Consider the following 17,753-nt stretch of genomic DNA (forward strand, 5'->3'; position numbering starts at 1 on the left):
TTGTGAAGATAATGACATTCAATGCGGAGGCAGTTTCAAAGTAGCTGTTAAAAATAGCCAATCGTGAACTACAATGTGATATTAGAATCTGAACCACTAATGGCCAGTGAATTGTTCGGGAAAGGTGCCATATGGACGTCCTTCAAAAAAAACGGGTTAAGATTCTCAGTTTGTAACATTAATGTGGTGTAAAAATCTATGTCTATATATTAATGAAATCTCTTCTGACCATCATCATATAATCAGCAGTGAGCAGAATATCAGCTGCCTTCCGTGTTTCTAGTGCCGTAAAAGCTTTGACCTTTGTAATTCTCTAGCTGTTCAACACCCTGGATCTCCCAGAGCCGACATCTGTACATGAGCAGGAAACGATGAGCTCATTTCCAGGAAAAATAGGGTTAATCTATTTTATTACAGTCCAGCCTGTAGTAAATCCTTCACATAGACACAGATGTGATTTTAGATACAAGAAACTACTGGGCTTTGTGATTCATAATGCAGTGATATTTCTATTTTTAATTGGAGTTTTTCGAAAAACACTTCCCTAGTGTTTCTGAACCAACGCAATGATAATATGACTTTGCTCCGGTCAATGTTTTGTATTTTTCTCTGTGAGAGAAATCACCTTGATTTTTAGAATGTTTGAGACTGAACATAGCAGTGCTTGTGCTGGGGGCTGGTAAAGGTCCTTGAAACACAAACACTGACGGTGCCCGTCTAAAAAATATGCAGTAAATAACAAAATGCTGGATGGAGGAAAAACTGACAGTAATGACAGCAATGTGGAGGTGGAGGTGTGCGCCGTCACCTGAGGGGACAGCAGCGCGGAGCTGTTTGTGCCGAGGACCTCCCAGGTGAGAGAATGTGCGATAGTAATGCGAGGCAGCCTGCAGCGGCAGAGGCGCTTGTGTGCTTGGAATGATGATGATGTGAGGGAGCTGTGATGAGCAATTTGTGCTCGCTGAATGGCAGTGATGAGCTACAATTAAGTCGGTGCCATTAAGCGTCTTGGAGACAAAAAGGGCAGAGAAAATGTGAGCTGACACCCACATTGCAGGAATAGACAGAAATGGGATGAGACAGCTAATGTCTGCTAATTACTTTTTCATTCATTTCATTATTATAATCTAGATTTCTTTTATGACAATGCGAGTGAATAATAGGGGTGAAGAAACTGAGATGGATGCTGCAGCTCAAATCATAGAGTAGCTAAAGTGATTATTTTCCATTATAAAACTAGAAACACAACAACAGCCCCGAAGTGCAGATATGGAAAGATGAATAAATCCTGAACCTGTAATTAGTGAGATGTAATACTCTTGTCAGAGTCATTATAACTGGCCCCAGAACAAAAGTAAACTGGGTTTTAAAAGGGTGCACGAGCTGCCGGGTTTGCCCCAGTTCACGTTGTTTACTGTGCCTGTCACGTGCGACTGACAGCCAATCATGATCGCGTTCCACAACCGCACAGAGTGACGTCGTTTCACACGCCGTTGACCGTGGACCGCAGCCACGACAACGCCGGACACGACATTGCATTCTCTTCAAAATAAAAGCCCAAACTTTAGCCAGGACGCCAAAAGGAGAGAGAAGCGGCTATATAGACGTGAATATAAGTTACCTGACTTGAGCATTTTCTGTGAATTAATATATTATATATTAATGTAACAACATAATTGACTAATTCTTTAAAGGGCAGAACAAAATAAATATTTTTACTGCTATTCCTAAGCCATTTATGTATTTTACACTTCCGCCGTAGAGGCTTTAATTTTAGAAATACCTCACCGGAAGCGTCTCTCCCAACTCTCGCCGCCTTGACCAGATGTGCGGCTCTCCGTGCTATGGATGTGACACCGTCCGGCGATCCGTGCGTTCGCTGCTGGAGGTCACTCGCGGCAGGTGTTTCCTTCGGCACGCGTCGTCCGTCCGCACCGTGATGTTCGCCACGCGGCCCGCGGCGCCGCGTGGGGCGCGCGCCCGCGGTCCTCGCGGCGGATCCGTCCTGTAGATGAACGTGCAGAGGGGAAGTTTACCTGCAGCGACCTGATGACTGGGGCGGATGGTTGTCGGCTACGGCGCCGTCCACGTTGAATGGTAAGTGTTTAAAAAGGAAACATTAAACATTATACTGGCATAATTGTTGCTTATAATAATGTACAAAATACATTTTAGTTAAGTTCATTTTGCTTAATTGGTTTGCATAATTAGTCCCAATGATTTTTAAAACTTGGTGGGACATAGATGGAGCCGCGTCATTGACGGGATATTTGATTTCGTTTCAGATTGTGATCTGAATCGCAGGTGACGTGAGTGTGAGTGCGGACTGTTGTCTGAGTCTCTAACTGTCGCGTAAACCTGTTCGTGCGGTGGTTAGTGGCTCCGGCTGAGCAACACCCTGCGCGTCCCGTCTCATCAAAACACCGCTCATCTGCTGAGGTCTGACCTCAACGCCGCCTTATCAATCATTCCTAGCGTTTCGTCTATAATGAAGCACGGGCGGAAAACGAGCACTTGCAGACACACACTCAGAGCTTTGGCGCAGGAAATTACTTTTGATCCTTTGTATATTTAGAAAAAACCGTGTGTTGTACACCTTGATCCAATCAGCGCACCAGACATGTGTGTTGCTCTGATTTCATTCCCCTGAGCCTCCCCAGCTGCCTGTTACATAACACTATCCGAGGACGACCACAGTTTTATGAGCAGGGAGGAAAACTGAGCCCAGTTTGTGCTCAGACAGAACTGGAGGAGGCCAGATTACATAAGGGGTGTTTTTCTTCCACTTGGCTGGGATGATGCAGATGATGCTGCTCCAGAAATAGGTCTGGCTGAAGGAAGACGCTTCACAACCTATATTTACAGGAGCAGCCCGTTAATGCGAACAGCTGTGACAGCCAGTTCTGGAACAGCAGTATTTGCATATAATGTTGGACCGGCTGACCTTTGTTGCCAACATCCTGTCGTAAATGTAATGGGAACAATGGAGAGCAATGAAGGAACGTATCAGACTAATGTGTTTTTAAGAGAGGTGGAGGCGAAGCGTCTGCAGCTTTGCTCCTGGTCGACCTCATCAGCAGAGTGCATTACACGCTTCATTAGGCGGCATCGCCGGTCCAGATTTGTTGTTGTGAATGTTATTACAGACAGACGGGCTGCAATAAAACAACAGTGGATATGGATGTCGATTGGCTCCAACCACGTTCGGCACATCAGCATCTCAGTCAGAAAATAGCTGCGTGTGCAGTTGAGTTGGAGATCGACCGAAATGATGATGACTTTCAAAGGTATTTTCCGGTATTTTGCAAATGATGAGCAGAAGATTGATTCTTTGCTCAGAACATGTTGAAAATCTGAAGCGAGTTTCGGTCCCAGCTGGTTTCGTTTCTGGTAGTTGTTCAGATTTAAAGCTGTTTTAGTTCTACTTCGAGGTTTTAAAGGGTCCTCAGGACCAGTCTGAGGATAAGATCGGTCAAAAACTAATATAATATTATTTTTAGGAATCAAAATTTAGATCATAAGAAATATTTACCTGTCTAAAAGACTCACCACAGTTTGTCCTCAGACTGGTGATCGTTTGCAGCTTGCTCTGGTTTAATAATAATCTTGCGGACAACACATGACGAGAACCATGTGAGTTACGGGTTTGCGTTGCATGAAATCAATTCAACCATGTGACGGCGTCCCGTGAAAGACGACCGCAGCCGTCGAACGAGGTTCCTGCAGATCTTTTGGTTGAAAACAGCTGACGTTCTTTGTAGTTGCACAGAACAAACTCCCTGTACTTCTTTTGTTTGAGGGATCTGCAGCTGCACTGCAGGAGCTGTGGGCCGCATCCTAATCAACTGAGATGACTGCAGTGGGAGCTGTGAGACCCAGACACAACAAATACCGTGATTACATAAGCCCCAGATTTGCATTTCAGTATGAAAGTCTACGTGCACCTGTAACGTTTTTATTCTGCATGAGGGAAATGCATGTAAACACAAAGATCTGCTCTCATGGCCTTTCATGCCCAGTAAAAACAGGGGCCACATTATGTAGAAGTGATTTTGTAAACCAGTGCTGAAGCAGCTTCTATCGCTGCTGAAGCCGAATTAACTTTTTCAGCAAATAAAAGGGGGCAGCAGATGTCTGCCTACACATGGTGTGAAACACTTGATGAAAAAGACAAGAGAAACGCATTAATTCAGACGTGATTGATGATGTTTGTTATTGCATCTCGCTCCTTGCTGTGATTTATGGGTCGACCTTTCGCCCCTGCGTTGCGTGAAAGCACGCGGCTGCGGTGGAGAGCGGAGCTGCGGCCTCTCTCCGCCGTCGGTCCTGCTCAGTCGCGTTACGGCCCTGGTAACAGTCGGTGAGCACACAGTGAGCAGGACGCGGCGTTTGTCCCCGCAGGCATGAGGCTGTGAGGGCGCTGCGTGATGGAGGAGGCCGCCAGCCAGCTGGAGCGCGACCACGTGCACCGCGTCTACGACAAGATCGCGCCGTACTTCAACGACAGCCGCTACAAGGCCTGGCCCAAGGTGCGAGAGTTCCTGCTGGACCTGCAGCCGGGGAGCATCGTCGCGGACGTCGGTGGGTGTCTCCTCCTCCTCCTCCTCCTCCTCCTCCAGTGTCGCTCTGTTTGCTGCTAGCTGAGCGAGTGAAGGGATCCATTTTCAATCTTCTCTGCAGGTTGTGGCAATGGCAAGTATCTGCACATCAACGAGGAGGTGTTCAAGCTGGGATGCGACGTGTGTCGCCCCCTGGTGGACTCCGCCTGGAGCCAGGGACACGAGGTCCAGATGTGCGACGGCCTGCGCTTGCCTTACAGGGACGGCTGCTTTGACGCGGTGCTCTCCATCGCAGGTGAGACGCGGGCGGCGCCTCCTCTCAATCACCAGGCAAAATGCTTCTTTCGCGTGCATGAAGCTCGGCAGGTGCGGCTGCTGTTCGCCTCCGATTAAATGGAGCCGCAATAATGATAATCATAATTTTACCCCGAGCTTGCGTTGAAAAGCCGAGGCTGTGAAATAATGAATGTGTCCTTCATCAGAAAAACAGGACACGCACACCATTAATTTGTCCTGTGAGGCGGACGCAGCAAACACACTGTGCTTTGTTGACTGCGAGTGATTAAATAAATGCCCATTCATCCCACTTGAGTCTGACGAACGTATCATTTTGCCACAGTCATCCATCACTTGTCCACCAAAGAGCGTCGTATTCGAGCAATAAAGGAGATGGCGCGCACGCTGCGAGTGGGCGGGCGCATCATGATCTACGTGTGGGCCATGGAGCAGAAGCGCCGCAAGTTCGAGAAGCAGGACATCTTCGTCCCCTGGAACCCCGCCCCCCTCTCGGCCCCCGGCCTCAAGCCCCGCAGGAGGGCGGCGGCGCAGAGCGCCAGCGACGCCGGCGGCGGCGGCGACAAGCACAGGAAGGTTCGAAGCACATCCTCGGTGGCGGACGGGGAGGACCTGGGCCGCTCGGCGCCGCAGCAGAGGACCCGCAGGCTGTGGTTCTTCTCCCGGTCCCTGGACTCGGTCTTGGACTTCGGGAGCTTGGCCGTGTCCCGCTCGTCCTCCAGGGAGCTCTGCACTTTATCCTCGCCCGCGGGTGAGGGCGCGGGCGGCCCGGCGGGTCGGCGCGGCCGGCGCCGGGGCCTCATCAGGCAGGTGTCCAGCTTCTTCTCGCCCCCGTCCGCGACCGGGTCCGAGGAGGACGTCTTCGGCTCGGTCGCAGACCTGCACCGGGGCGTCGACGGCAGCGGCGCCGGCCCAGACGCCCGGGGGGTGTCGGCGTCTTTGGCCCAGGAGTGCGGCTCCCTGGCTCTGCCGGACCTGGTGCCTTGCCAGAAGGAGCCCCGGAAGCCGCGGGAGGGGGAGCAGGAGAGCACACGGAGCCCTCAGGGCGGCGCCGGCCCGGTGGACGGCCCGTGTCTGAGGTACTACCACGTCTTCAGGGAGGGGGAGCTGGCCGAGCTGATCCAGAACCACGTGGACGAGCTCCACGTCACGCACGCCTACTTTGACCACGCCAACTGGTGTGTGGTGGCGGAGAGAGTTCAGCTGTGGAGAATCTGAGTTCTGCTACTGAGTCAACACAGTGTGTCAAGGTCCAGATGTGAACAGATGTGAACGGTGGACGTCACGACTCCCCTGCTGCACTTCTTAACTGTCTGTGGAAATCCTCATTTGTTTTAGTCATATTTAAATGAGCTCCTTAACGTTTTAACAGTGACAAGACTGCATTTTAAAACATTTTAATGCATGAAATCAAGGAGCAGCGTCCACACTACTGTCATGAATCAGTTTTGTGTGTGGAGACTTTTTTCGACTCATTTTAACGATTTTGCTAAATGCACTGTTTTTGTCTTTAGGTATATTGCAGCATTACTTTGTGCTGAGACGTGCTAGCGTGTCGGCCTGTCGAGCGTCTGCCTCAGAGCAGGAGCTGCACCGTGACGCTGCCTCTGCTCGTGTGTAACTCATCAGCTGGAGTCGGGCCGATTCCCGCGGCCGCTTGTTTTCGTCTGCGGTTCCTTCGGGGCCACGCGTGCGTGGATGTCGGTATTCGTCATAGCTGTGTACTGTCTCGTTGGTAACAAGCTGAATGTACCAAAATGTGTTTCAGCAAATAACCTGCCTCGTATACTGTGAATAAACACTGCACTGCGCCGCCGCTCGATGCCGATGAGCATCGTGAATACAGGTGATCTGAACCCGTTGTGCCAAGAACGGTGCGAATACTTATTAGTACAGTATGTGTGTTTTAAGTGCTACAGGTTCCTAATGTCTTAAATGATGTAAATGCTTTTAATTCACATTAAATGTTGTTTGTGTGTATTTGTTGTGTGGCGGAGTGTCTTCTGTCAATGGAACTGAATTGACATTGATCACGAGTTAACAAAATAAAATAGGACTCAGATTCAATCCGCATACTGTGTTTGATAGATATCTATATAGATATTATATTAGACATACATTACAAACCGCATGTTGCTTATCACCATATCTTGTCCAACACGCCTGAGTAGACGTCACGTATTGACTAGAATAATTCCAATCCTAATCGTAATATATGGATATGAAATATGGAATAAAAGACCAGAGTTCAGATGTGTTTGGGCAGAAACCTGGACCTCTGCTCTGCAGGATGGAGCGTCTGAGGCTCCGTCCGTCCGTTTCAGTCAGTCAGACGGAGCCTCCTATGTTCATCTTCACAATGAGGGCTGACACCTGCGTCACACAGAACCAAGTCCGGGTGAAAAGTGTCCAGGAGCTAGGTCCGCTGGGCCTGCACTGAATGCAACAGTGCAAGAATGAAAACCCGCGCTCACACCTGTGCACCGGTGCTCCTCGTCCTCCAGCCCGTCGTCCACGCGCACGTCCAGGTCACTCTGCTGTTTGAGGAGGGGGATCGTTTTTCCCACAGTGCACGGAAAACATGAACACACGACTCCTGCAAAGGGAAGGCGCTCTTACAGCGGCCAAAAGGCTGAGATCCCTGAGGAGAGCAATGGCTTCACTGATGTTAACACCTGTAGAGAGTTAACAGTGAGTGTCGCTCGCCTGCTTTTCTGCGATTAATTGGTCTCGACATTGGGTCGAACGTGCGGTTCGGTGGGAGCCCACACACAAACCTGCTACTCTGGGACTCGTGCCTCGCTTTTGATAAGGAAACACGGACGGTGAGGTTAGTTAGTTAGTTAGTTAGTTAGTTAGTTAGTTAGTTAGTTAGTTAGTTAGTTAGACACACATAGTTTGTTTCAGTGACCAGTAAAACACACGAGTTGCGTTTAAGCATCCACCTCTTACTAGGTCTGCGTGGAAGAAGAATCTGCAGCATCTAAACGCTGCATCGACACACTCATTTTACACGAGACTTCCCGTGAAACGTTCCTGCGTGACCGTGACTGTGCGCCTCGTTCTCCCCGACGCCGCCATCGCCCGTCGCGGAGTGGAAGTAAACGCGTCTGAAGCAGAAAGTGAAGGAGTGAGAAACGACCAGAGGGAAAATGGCCCGACGCAAACTTCCTCATCTGCGGCGACAGGACGGGTGGCGTCACGTTATGATCAGTTACACGTGTTTCAGTTTGCGCAAGTGACGCAAACAAATCTCTCCTTTGCGCCTTTATTCAGTTTCACCCTTCTGGAAGTTGAACGTTGTGTTGCTGCAGCTCAGCAGTTGTGAGTCGCGTCTGGTTGTGCGTCTGCGCCTCCGTCTGTGTTCCGTCGCTGACAGGCGGCTCACGGCGCAGTGTGACACGCGTGTCCTCCCCGGGGACAGCGTGAAGGATCTGCTGGGTGGGGATGAGCTCGCGCCCAGTGGGAGGTGCCGGCGCGTGAACGCAGATGAGGAGGAAGACGAGAGAAGAGCGGTGGCCGCAGGTGCAGAGACGGAAACTCCAATAAAACAAGCAGAACTGCTCCGTGCAGCAGGGTCTAATGATTCATTGGTGTCAGTACTCAGGTGCATGTTTTATTTGCCTACAACAAAATAATTAATTTTCAAGAAATAAAATTTACAAAATAATAATTTTGTAAGGTGCAATAACTCAAACCCAAGTCTGGCTGGATGTTTACAGCGCCCTCACAAATCAGCGATAAACTCTTCCTGCTGCAACAGCTGTAAGAGCGCATCCAGAAATCCAAACAATGCGAAGAATGCCTTCGTTTATAAACTGTATATTATTTGTGGGTTATGTTGAAACGCGCTTCCTCCGGCCTCTTCTCATCTGGCAGCGGCCGTCTGCTGCTCGGCAGCTGTTTTCAGCGCAGCTCTCGGCCTCGTTTCCAGCTTTGATGTGCTTTTCTCTCCTCTCACCAGGCAAAGTAGAAGCAGACGGTTTAGGCCACGAGACAACAGTTTATCTTCCCATTAACTGTGACAGTATTTGCCACGAACTGAGTTGCGGGCGCCGCTGAGGTATTTGGGTTATTTCATCATTTCAGCGGTATTGTTTAAGTTAATGAAGCCAAAAAACACAACGTGTGTGTGTGTGTGTGTGTGTGTGTGTGTGTGTGTGTGTGTGTGTGTGTGTGTGTGTGTGTGTGTGTGTGTGTGTGCGTGCGTGCGTGTGCGTGTGTGTGTGTGCGCGCGCGCGCGCGCGTGCGTCCTCTGACCTCGGGAGCGGAGTTTGCGGCGTGGCTGCTTTTTTCCGTGTGTTCATTCACACATAGCTGCCAGTTGCACAACGCGTCAACCCCACAACTGCCCCGTCCTCGCCCTCCACCCGGCAAATCGCAGCAGAAGGAATTCGCTGGTTGATTGCGAGCGCTGGCAGAGCGTGTTGCAGCAGGTGAGGACAGGGGTTGTTGTTCAGGGGAATTAATTTGTAGCTTCGCTCTCTCTCTCTCTCTCTCTCTGTGAAGGTGACGGCCGCTGCCTCGTCCGTCTCAGACGCTCCTCCGGTCGCGTCCCCGTCTTCCAGTAATCACAGGCATGACTGTGAAACGGTGTAATTTAACGTCATTTTAATCCGTGTTTAAATCTCCCCTATGACTGTTATCACTGCAAACAGCGTCCTCCACTCATTGTTTGGGAATCCCGGACAGCTGTTGACAGCTGTTTTGGCATCTCGACGCGTACTGTAGCTGTTGTGAGGTAAACAGTGCGGTGATGTGGGAGGAAGCGGGTTCGATGTCGGGTTTAAGGGGTTCGTGTAAAAAGGCTTTCTCATTATTGAGGATAAAACATGCTCATTACAGGTTGTTGGTCCTGCTGTCATGAGGCCTCCTCTGTGTTTAATGGTCTGGAAAGGGGAAACCGGCTGTGACCTCTGCTCCTCACGTCAGCTCCTCAGGGTTCTGATCCGTTCCTCACAGAGAAGGCGCTGCAGCCGGGCTTCACTGAGGTGTGCTGGGAATCCGGAGCGTTGAGTCAGACTTCGGTATTGCTGGAATGTTTTGTAATGATGTTTTGTATTGCGCCGGTGTGTTACACACAGCTGGGTACACTTCATGTTACATAAGGCTGCAGCCGACTGGGTGCTCTGACACGTACCAGCGTTGGGTGCACACCCAGTGCAGCCTGATCCCGGTGTTCCTGCTGCTGCACGAGCAGATCCGCTCGGATCGTTCCTCGCGCCGCGGGTGTCGCGGAGTTTCACCCGGCGGACGTCTGATGTCTGAACGCCCTCGGTGTCGCTGCAGCAGCACATCTGGATCCTCCTCGTCCCCTCGGTTCAATCTGACTGCTTCGGGACGTCGGCTCCATCCTGACAGCTGTGCTGATCCTGCAGATAAGGAGCGGAGCGACCGGCGCCACGGACCGGGTGGAACCACAGCAGCTGGTAGGGAGAGAACTGCTTCCTCGCAGACCACCACTCACAATGGCCCATCCTTATTCACCCAACTTTCCTATTTACCCCAAAACATTTGTTTCTACTAACCATCACTGAGTATTTTGTACCCTCAGGTACTGCGATCCTTTAGAGGAACAGGTCTGAACTCCGTCATTCTTCTTCCCACAGTGCGATGATCGGGCCTGAACAAACAGTAATGTCCTCTCACAGCCTCGTTTGCCCTTTTCTCCAGGGACCCTTCCTGCTGCAGGTCTGTCAGGTCTGGGTCTGTCTGTCATCTCCGCTCCCTGGTCGTCGCGTAGCTGCCAGAGCCGACCTGCTGTGCCTTCATTTGAGTCAACCCAGCTGTTCTACGTATGTGATGTCAGGTATATTAGCATTGATGAGGAGCATCTACATGGAGCTGAAATGGTCATTAAAGAATAATGCAGTCACACGTACTGTAAATATCTGTACATGTTTTGGGCCATTTTTGGTCTTTGTGGTCATTTTGTCTCTTCTCATAAACTCAATACATTTTATCACTGATAAAGTAACAAGAAAAAGTAAATGCAGCTGATTTAGAATGCATTGAGAGATGATTGGACTCAACGACGTTTCCAAGGGCAACACTGATGCTAGAACGCCTTTTCTACTCTTCTAACTCCGCTTCACCCTCCCACGCTTTACAGGAAAGCCGTTCACACGGAGGAAACGCAAACACAAGCCAACGAGGACACAGGAAAGTCACTGGCTCACGCCCAGCAGCAGGCGACGTTACGCGTTTGCACGTAGACCTTATCTCACTGGTGATAGTGGTAGTGGTGTGTGTGCGTGTGTGTGTAGCGAAGGTGAGCCATCGCTGATGGGGGTCTGTGTGGTGACGGCAGCGTGCTTCCACAGACTGATAACAGGAGGAAGCTCTGAAAGCTCGCTCTGGGGCCTGACAGCGAGTCCTCAAAGCATTTATGAATGAGAAACGCCCGTCAGCGCCGCTTTTCTGCCCGTGGCCACAGGTCAAACCCAGTCCCGGTGCAGATCTGTGGCTTTAGTCGCTTCACAACGAGCAAAGGAATAAAGCGGATGAATCCCCCCCTTTTCCCCCCATCGGTATAAAGTCAAGGGCAGTTGGCGGAGTGTAAATTCCTTCGGCAGCGCTTTGCTCCTATCAGGGAGGATAAACAGGTCCTCAGCCAATGAAGAAGCGCTCACTCACACATGCCTCTCTCTCTCTGTTTACGCTCCGTGCTCGTCTCCCATTCGCGCTCACTTTCGCCCTCACTCCTTCCATGTGCTGAACTTCGCGCTTCCTACGAGCACTTTGACAGAGGACCATTGTTCAGCGAGCGGCGCCTTGGTTCCAAGCTTCAAAGTGGCGATGTGTCATCCATTCATGTGTTCACTAGAGGAGTAGGACTCCTCCACCACTAGTCATCGTCATCATTCACTGTAACCCTCCCCCACAGTGTGTGATACCTGCTGATCTTCATAGCAGCACTTAAAACCTGGGCAAACCCTCCGTTTTGCAGCTGTGACCCTCTGAAGCCCGTGTTCCACACGGAGTGGGAACTCAGATCACCTTGTTCCCTCGCTGTGCCAACTACTGCCCCCCCCCTCCCTCCTCCCCTCTTTCTCCTCCCCTTTCCAGCGCCCAACAAGTACACATTCTCCCGGCTCTAGGGCATTTTAGAGTGCTTCAGCTACGGCTGGATGAGCTCCTGCAGGAGCTGTGATGACGTCGGGTCTTTGGGGACGTAAGTGCCCTCTGTGCTCCGACAGGAACCGCTGGGACTCTTTTCCCCTCAGCAGCAGGTGAGTCCTCTGTTTGACTGACATCCGCCAGCTGCTGATCTTTGCCTCTATTATCTGATGGTCTGTAGCTCGTTTACACTGGACTGGACTGGACCCGTTCGGGACCTTTCTTTTGACAAACTCTCCATCACTGGGTGCTTTTCTTCCTGTTAAATAGGCTGTGGCCTTTTCACTCAATACCAACATGTTCACTCTGTGATTCCATCTCTCCATTTCAATCTGGTCCTCATTCAGCAGAAAATAATGAGATGGTGTGTTTTTAAAAAAGAGATGGAGCCTCAATATTCCAGTTCACTGAGGCCAGGCTTTAGTGGCAGCTCTATGGATCCGTGAATCCACGCATGGCATTTCCCTGCTTTGTCCCAGTTTCTAAAAGGTACCTTCAGAGTCAGGCTTTGTCCTTGTATGAGGTCGCTTTATCTCGTTGTGTCCTAAAGGAAAAAAAACAGAGTGTTTCTATATATACACGCTTGTGTGTGTGTTTCGAGTGTCTCAAGGCCACGGTGAAGTCGCTGCCAAGTGCAGCTTTCACACGGAAACAGCACAGACTCTTGTGCAACTTTGTGCCTTTAAATGACAAATTCTGAGGTGACCGATAGAAGCTTCCAGGCGATGGAGGCGAGAGACCTGTTTGTTTTGTGTGAAACATCTGGATGGAGACTCGTTGTGCCTTTGCTTGTTGTACCGTGTGCATTTTGACCTGTCAGCATGACCAGGTTGCGGTCTAAAACCTAATGAGAGGATGAGTAGGATGCAAATCAGAGTCGACCAAGGACATCGCGCGTCCTGATGAATGTTGTGTAGCGTAGTAAATCACCTACTGAGGAAGAGAAGTTGAATTCCTCTGTGCAGTGATGTCACCTCAATCGTGTGTGAAACAGATCCAGACTTGAACGGCCCAGCCTGAGCCAGATGTTGAATTTCACAGAAAACTCTCGGCTGCTTCGCTGGCTGGCACGTCCTCACAGCCGTTCGGAGCTGGATTTAGAAGATTTACGCCGATCGCTGTTAGCATACAGGACTCGGGGGCAAACAGCACCTCACCACCACGTTGTGTCTGTCCTCAGGTTTGTCTCATGTCCTCACGTCTCTGTGCTCGTCACTCACATCGTTTCCTTTCTCCTAATTCAGGTTATTTGACGAAGCGTCGTGGATGAAAAATGGAAATCCCACACGTCAAGAACAAGTACCTGTGGATTTATGTTTTGAATTATGAGAAACTGTAGACTGACACAAAATGGAGCTTCCACCTGTTGTGACTTTGGAGGGACGTCCGTTTCGGAGCCTTTTCGGATCTCCAGTGGAGCCGCCTCCACTGAGCTCTTCCCTCTCAGCTAACGGCCTCCCCGGCTACAAAGCGGATTGCATTGGAACCCAAAGCGTCTTATTGTTGGAGCCACATCTGGACAAAACCCAGCTGCAGAGCTGTGTCACTATTAGTGACCAGGCAAAATGTGCTGAAGCGGTGCTTTCACAGGAACCAGTGGGAGTCACTCCAGTGGATGCTCTGGACCTTAGCTCGCTGGTCTCCTCATCGCCCAACACAGCTGAGCACTGCTGCTGTAGAGGTCCACTTCCTGTTCCTGATGCACGACCTCAGTCAGACCACGTGAACTGTCTCGACCAGACAGACAATTTAAACTGTGAACGTGGGAAAACTGACTTTAACCTGTTAAAGTCCACCTCCAACGGGGACGTTATCAGGCCTCCCATGGGCCCACGCCATGAACTCAGTCCACGCTTCACTCCTCGTCTCACTGTACGTTCACCCGCGCCCGACGGCCCTCGCATCGTGAAGCACGACCTGAGCTCCATCACCTTCTCAGACTGCAGCTCCTCCTCCATCGCCTGTGCCAACGACAGCTCTGATGACGGAGACTCATCCCCGGGGGAGGACGACAATCCTGACGGTGACGACGACGATGAGGAGGATGATGATGATGATGATGATGATGATGATGATGACGTGTTCCTCGAGCTGCCTTTGACTAGAAACAGGTGTGATGGCAAAAACGATCAGAAGAGGAGAGGCGCCCGGACAAAACCCTGCCTCACAGCCAGCAGTGGTTGTGAAGCAGGGGGGGGGGGCAGCAGTCAGGAGGTGAGCAGCCGCGCCCCGCACTGCCGTAACAGTTACATAGGTTTCATTACTGTGTTTTCAGAGCTTGCTCCCACTAGCTGACGCCAATGCAGAGTGAGATGATGATGTGAACCTGCAGCTTCCTCTCCAGCATCACGCTCATATTAGCCTTCCATTAGTGGCTGAAGCTCTCTTTGTCTGCGCGTCTGCTTCTTCCTCTTCTTCTTCGCATCCCTGCTTCTTGCTGCCCTTTCACCCTCTCTCACGGACGTTCGTGAATGCGCTCCAACCCGTCTCACGCGCCCTCTGTTCCGGTGGATGTGCAAACAGGGCAGCGTAAACGTCTGGTGGAGATTAGCTCCGCGCTCCGTCGGCCCGGTCGCATGTTGAGATAATGTCAGCGCCATGCGCAGGATGACATTCTGCTGTGAAAGGGTTGTTTTGGAGAGGAGCGGAAGAATGCGGGGAATCCTGAGAGCCTGTTGTAAATATAATCAGCGGACAGCGGATCAGCGCTTCTCATGGCGTCTCACTGGAGCTCCGTTAGTGCACCAGAACGTGGGAAAGATCCCCTCAGTTACTGAAAGCACATGTGCACCATTGTCTTTTTAGTTCAAACTGCATGTTAACGCAAAAACCCACAACTACAGTCAGACAAAGCTAAACTGTTTCTGTTTCTCTGCTTTAATTAGTCCTTCACACTCCCAACTACACAGAATATATACAGAAAAACCTCACAGGGACTCAATGTGCAGGTCTGATGCAGGAATGATAAACCTACAGCATGCACTTGTTCCCCTCAGCCATGTGAGGGCACTATAAGCACGGTGTCTGAATCCCGTGTTTCTCCCGGCTCTGAAAACAACAGTCAGTGCGGATCTCCGTGCACGGCGCCGCTCCGTATGTGTTCCAGCACGTAGCCAGGTAGCCGCTGCCCTTTCGCATGACCGGCCGCTGCATCGGGACACCTCCATGGTGACGGCTGGCACTCTGTGGGTGGCACCGGCCAGGCACCGGGCCCAGCGCTCACACACTTGGCTCCTCATTTCCATGTCAAAGCCGCCGCGTCGGGGTTCACAATGCGGCCAATTTGCGCTGATAAAGTTATAGTGGGCTCACGCTCTGTTGTCCCCAGAAGATAACATTAATGCGTCCAAAGGACTGACTCACAGCGTCCGAGTTGCCATGGAGCCAGGACCTGACAGCAGACCCAGAGCAGCGCATAAAGGGATGGATCCGGGGACGTGTCCCTCTAAGCAGCAGCGCCTGCATTCCTGAACGGCACCTCAGAGGGATGTCCCTGAAAGGAGACAGTGTGAATGTGTCTCAGACTTGGCTTGAGCCGTCCGTTCCTGGCGTCCGTGTTGCTCTGACTCACTGCTAAGATTAATTAGGAGTCGAGCTCTCAAGGTCTTCTGCTAAGAAACAACCCTGCAGTGCCATCGCATGGTGGAAGCCATGCCAGATACTCCATAAAGGTTCATCCTCATTCATCAAAGCACACGTTAAAATACCAGAAAGCATATTCACATAATCGTGATGCTGTTTGAACAATGCTTTTTACAGGCCCCGATCAGAGCTGTTCTTGGAAAGGAGATGTAGCAGAGAGGGGCGAGCTTTATTTTTTCCTTTTAGTGACCCTGCGCGACCTTTCAGGCCTCAGAGGTCAGCAGGGGATTGGCCAGATTCAGGTCATTCCTCAGGGATTGAGGGGAACGAGGCACTTTTCGCTCATGGGTCAGTCAGCTGACCCTGGGTGGTCACAGGGCGTGTGGAGCGTGTGTGCTCCCTTAACTACGTACAGTTTAGTTATGAAAAGTGTGGAGACTCAAACCCCAGTGAATCAATTAAAAACACTGCAAAGTCGTGTTTGTTTCCTGAATAATTCTAAATATGTCACGGAACGGCAGATGAACGGACCCACATGCACAGCGAGGACTCGGTAGACAGTGGATATGATTAAAGAAGTATTTAATGACAGAATCCAGGTCACAAAACGGTCCAGGTCATTCACAGGAAGGCACAGATTAATAACACCACAGGGGTTAGGCGAATTCGGGTCCGAGGACAGGCGGGAGTCAAAACCAGAAAGGGCTCAGATCACAGGAACAGAATCGACGGGCGTAGACAGGTCCAGAAACGAGCAGAGTCCAGTAACAGAGTGACTTACGAGGGTGGTCAGGATCAGACGAGAAGCAAAGATCAAAAACGTAACAGGGTCGATAACGGGGTAAGCTGAACAAGACGAATGCTGGAGCGTGAGAACAAGGAATCAGTAAACAACGATCTGGCGGGGAACCGAGGACAAAGGTGGTGGTTAAATACAAAGTGAACTAATAGCCGATGAAGTGCAGGTGTGGATAATGCGGACCGGTACTAACAGGGAACAGCTGTGAGAAGAACAAAAACCGGAAGTAAAGCTCAAACCAAAAACAGAGATCGGGAGATTACCAAAATAAAACCGGAAACAACTAGACACCAAACCCAGATCGTGACAAAATATGTGTTAAAGCCCTCGTGACAGAGACCACATCCTGCCGGCACTGGATTTCCTGTTTGAATATTTTATTTTATTTACAAAACCCATCAGTAGAATTTAATAACGACGAGGGGAATTTAATTAGGTTTTTAATGACTGCATTTTAATTGGGATAGTTATGATAAATGAATGTGTATCACACAGTGAGAATGTAATCGGATCTTTAGATTCCTCACCTGACGCTTATTTGATTTAATTCCGGGATGCGAACGCTGAGAATAGAGAGATCACTGATGGCGCTGAAAAGCACCAAACGCAGACCTTCTCCTTTTGCTCACATTTCAGAACAGTGTTAATTTATGCTTTGGTGCCTGAGGTGTACGGAGCTGCTTTACGAGTGTGGACCCTCAGATGTCTGTGAGGACAGTCTATTTATATACGCTGTGTGTCTCGGGAGCAGTGAAAGCCAGTCTGAGGAATTCCATGCTTGTCCCACATGTCTGGAGCCCTCTTCCTTTGCTCCTTCACCCCGTGAAGTGGCCGAGGAGATCACATTTCCACGTGTGGCGGCAGCTCACTCATGCAGCGTCTGCAATTTAGCAAAAACTATTTCTGGTTTTGCTCGTAAGTCTTTTGGGTTTCAGCGCTGCATTGTAAATCATCAGGAATGACAGGTAATTACTGGAATAAAACATGAACCTGATTATTGGCTTCAGTAAAAATCCAGTTTAGCTGCAAATACAGTAATAAAGATTCTGAACAACAACGGCCCCTGCAGCTCAGCCTAATAAAGTCAAAATAGAGTAAATGCGACTGTGGGCTCTGCTTCTAATAAGCTGTTGTCTTGTTCTTGTTCCACAGGAGTCTCCAGGGGTCGGGCCCTGGTGCGACTCGATGAACCAGCTGATGAGGAAACTGGACCGACTCAATCTGGACATAGAGGAGGCTCTGAGCGCCAGCTCGTCCCCCTGCGACACCCCCCGCCAGCTCCAGGTGAGACCGCACGCGGCCGCTGCCGCGACACTGTTGGGCCCCGGCAGCAAATCACACAGACGCAGGACGTGTTCTCCTCCGCTTCGGTGCTGGAACCCACGGTTTGTACTGTACAC

General features: G+C 50.5%; 2 protein-coding genes and 1 long non-coding RNA gene across 5 annotated transcripts in view; all 3 read left to right on the forward strand.

Moving 5' to 3' along the window:
* Nucleotides 1-1,801: 1,801 nt before the first annotated feature.
* On the forward strand, nt 1,802-6,833 carry trmt9b (tRNA methyltransferase 9B). Of its 3 annotated transcripts, none has more exons than XM_055513826.1 (5): nt 1,802-2,097; nt 2,286-2,439; nt 4,402-4,581; nt 4,681-4,854; nt 5,179-6,833. In XM_055513826.1, the coding sequence occupies exons 3-5, from the start codon at nt 4,428-4,430 to the stop codon at nt 6,069-6,071; spliced, it is 1,221 nt and encodes a 406-aa protein (XP_055369801.1). In that variant the 5' UTR covers nt 1,802-2,097; nt 2,286-2,439; nt 4,402-4,427; the 3' UTR covers nt 6,072-6,833. The 3 variants fall into 3 exon arrangements, with proteins under 3 accessions (XP_055369801.1, XP_029027994.1, XP_029027993.1); XM_029172161.3 differs by having other exon boundaries at nt 1,803-2,097; nt 2,286-2,315; XM_029172160.2 differs by lacking the exon at nt 2,286-2,439 and having other exon boundaries at nt 1,803-2,097.
* Nucleotides 6,834-9,119: 2,286 nt separating this feature from the next.
* Nucleotides 9,120-10,916, forward strand: LOC129605055 (uncharacterized). Its single transcript, XR_008696538.1, has 3 exons — nt 9,120-9,844; nt 9,938-10,282; nt 10,527-10,916. It is a non-coding gene; the product is annotated as an uncharacterized LOC129605055 (long non-coding RNA).
* Nucleotides 10,917-11,958: 1,042 nt separating this feature from the next.
* The window catches only part of stard13b (StAR-related lipid transfer (START) domain containing 13b), a 40,871-nt gene continuing 35,076 nt past the window's right edge, over nt 11,959-17,753 (forward strand). Inside the window, exons 1-4 of the mRNA XM_029171821.3 lie at nt 11,959-12,085; nt 13,217-13,240; nt 13,272-14,186; nt 17,506-17,637. Coding sequence (XP_029027654.3) covers nt 13,323-14,186; nt 17,506-17,637 — 996 coding nt within the window. The 5' untranslated portion in view covers nt 11,959-12,085; nt 13,217-13,240; nt 13,272-13,322. The remainder of the gene's footprint in view (nt 12,086-13,216; nt 13,241-13,271; nt 14,187-17,505; nt 17,638-17,753) is intronic.

This window comes from Betta splendens, chromosome 13 (genome assembly GCF_900634795.4).
Source record: "Betta splendens chromosome 13, fBetSpl5.4, whole genome shotgun sequence".
In the NCBI taxonomy this organism is placed as follows: Eukaryota; Metazoa; Chordata; class Actinopteri; order Anabantiformes; family Osphronemidae; genus Betta; species Betta splendens.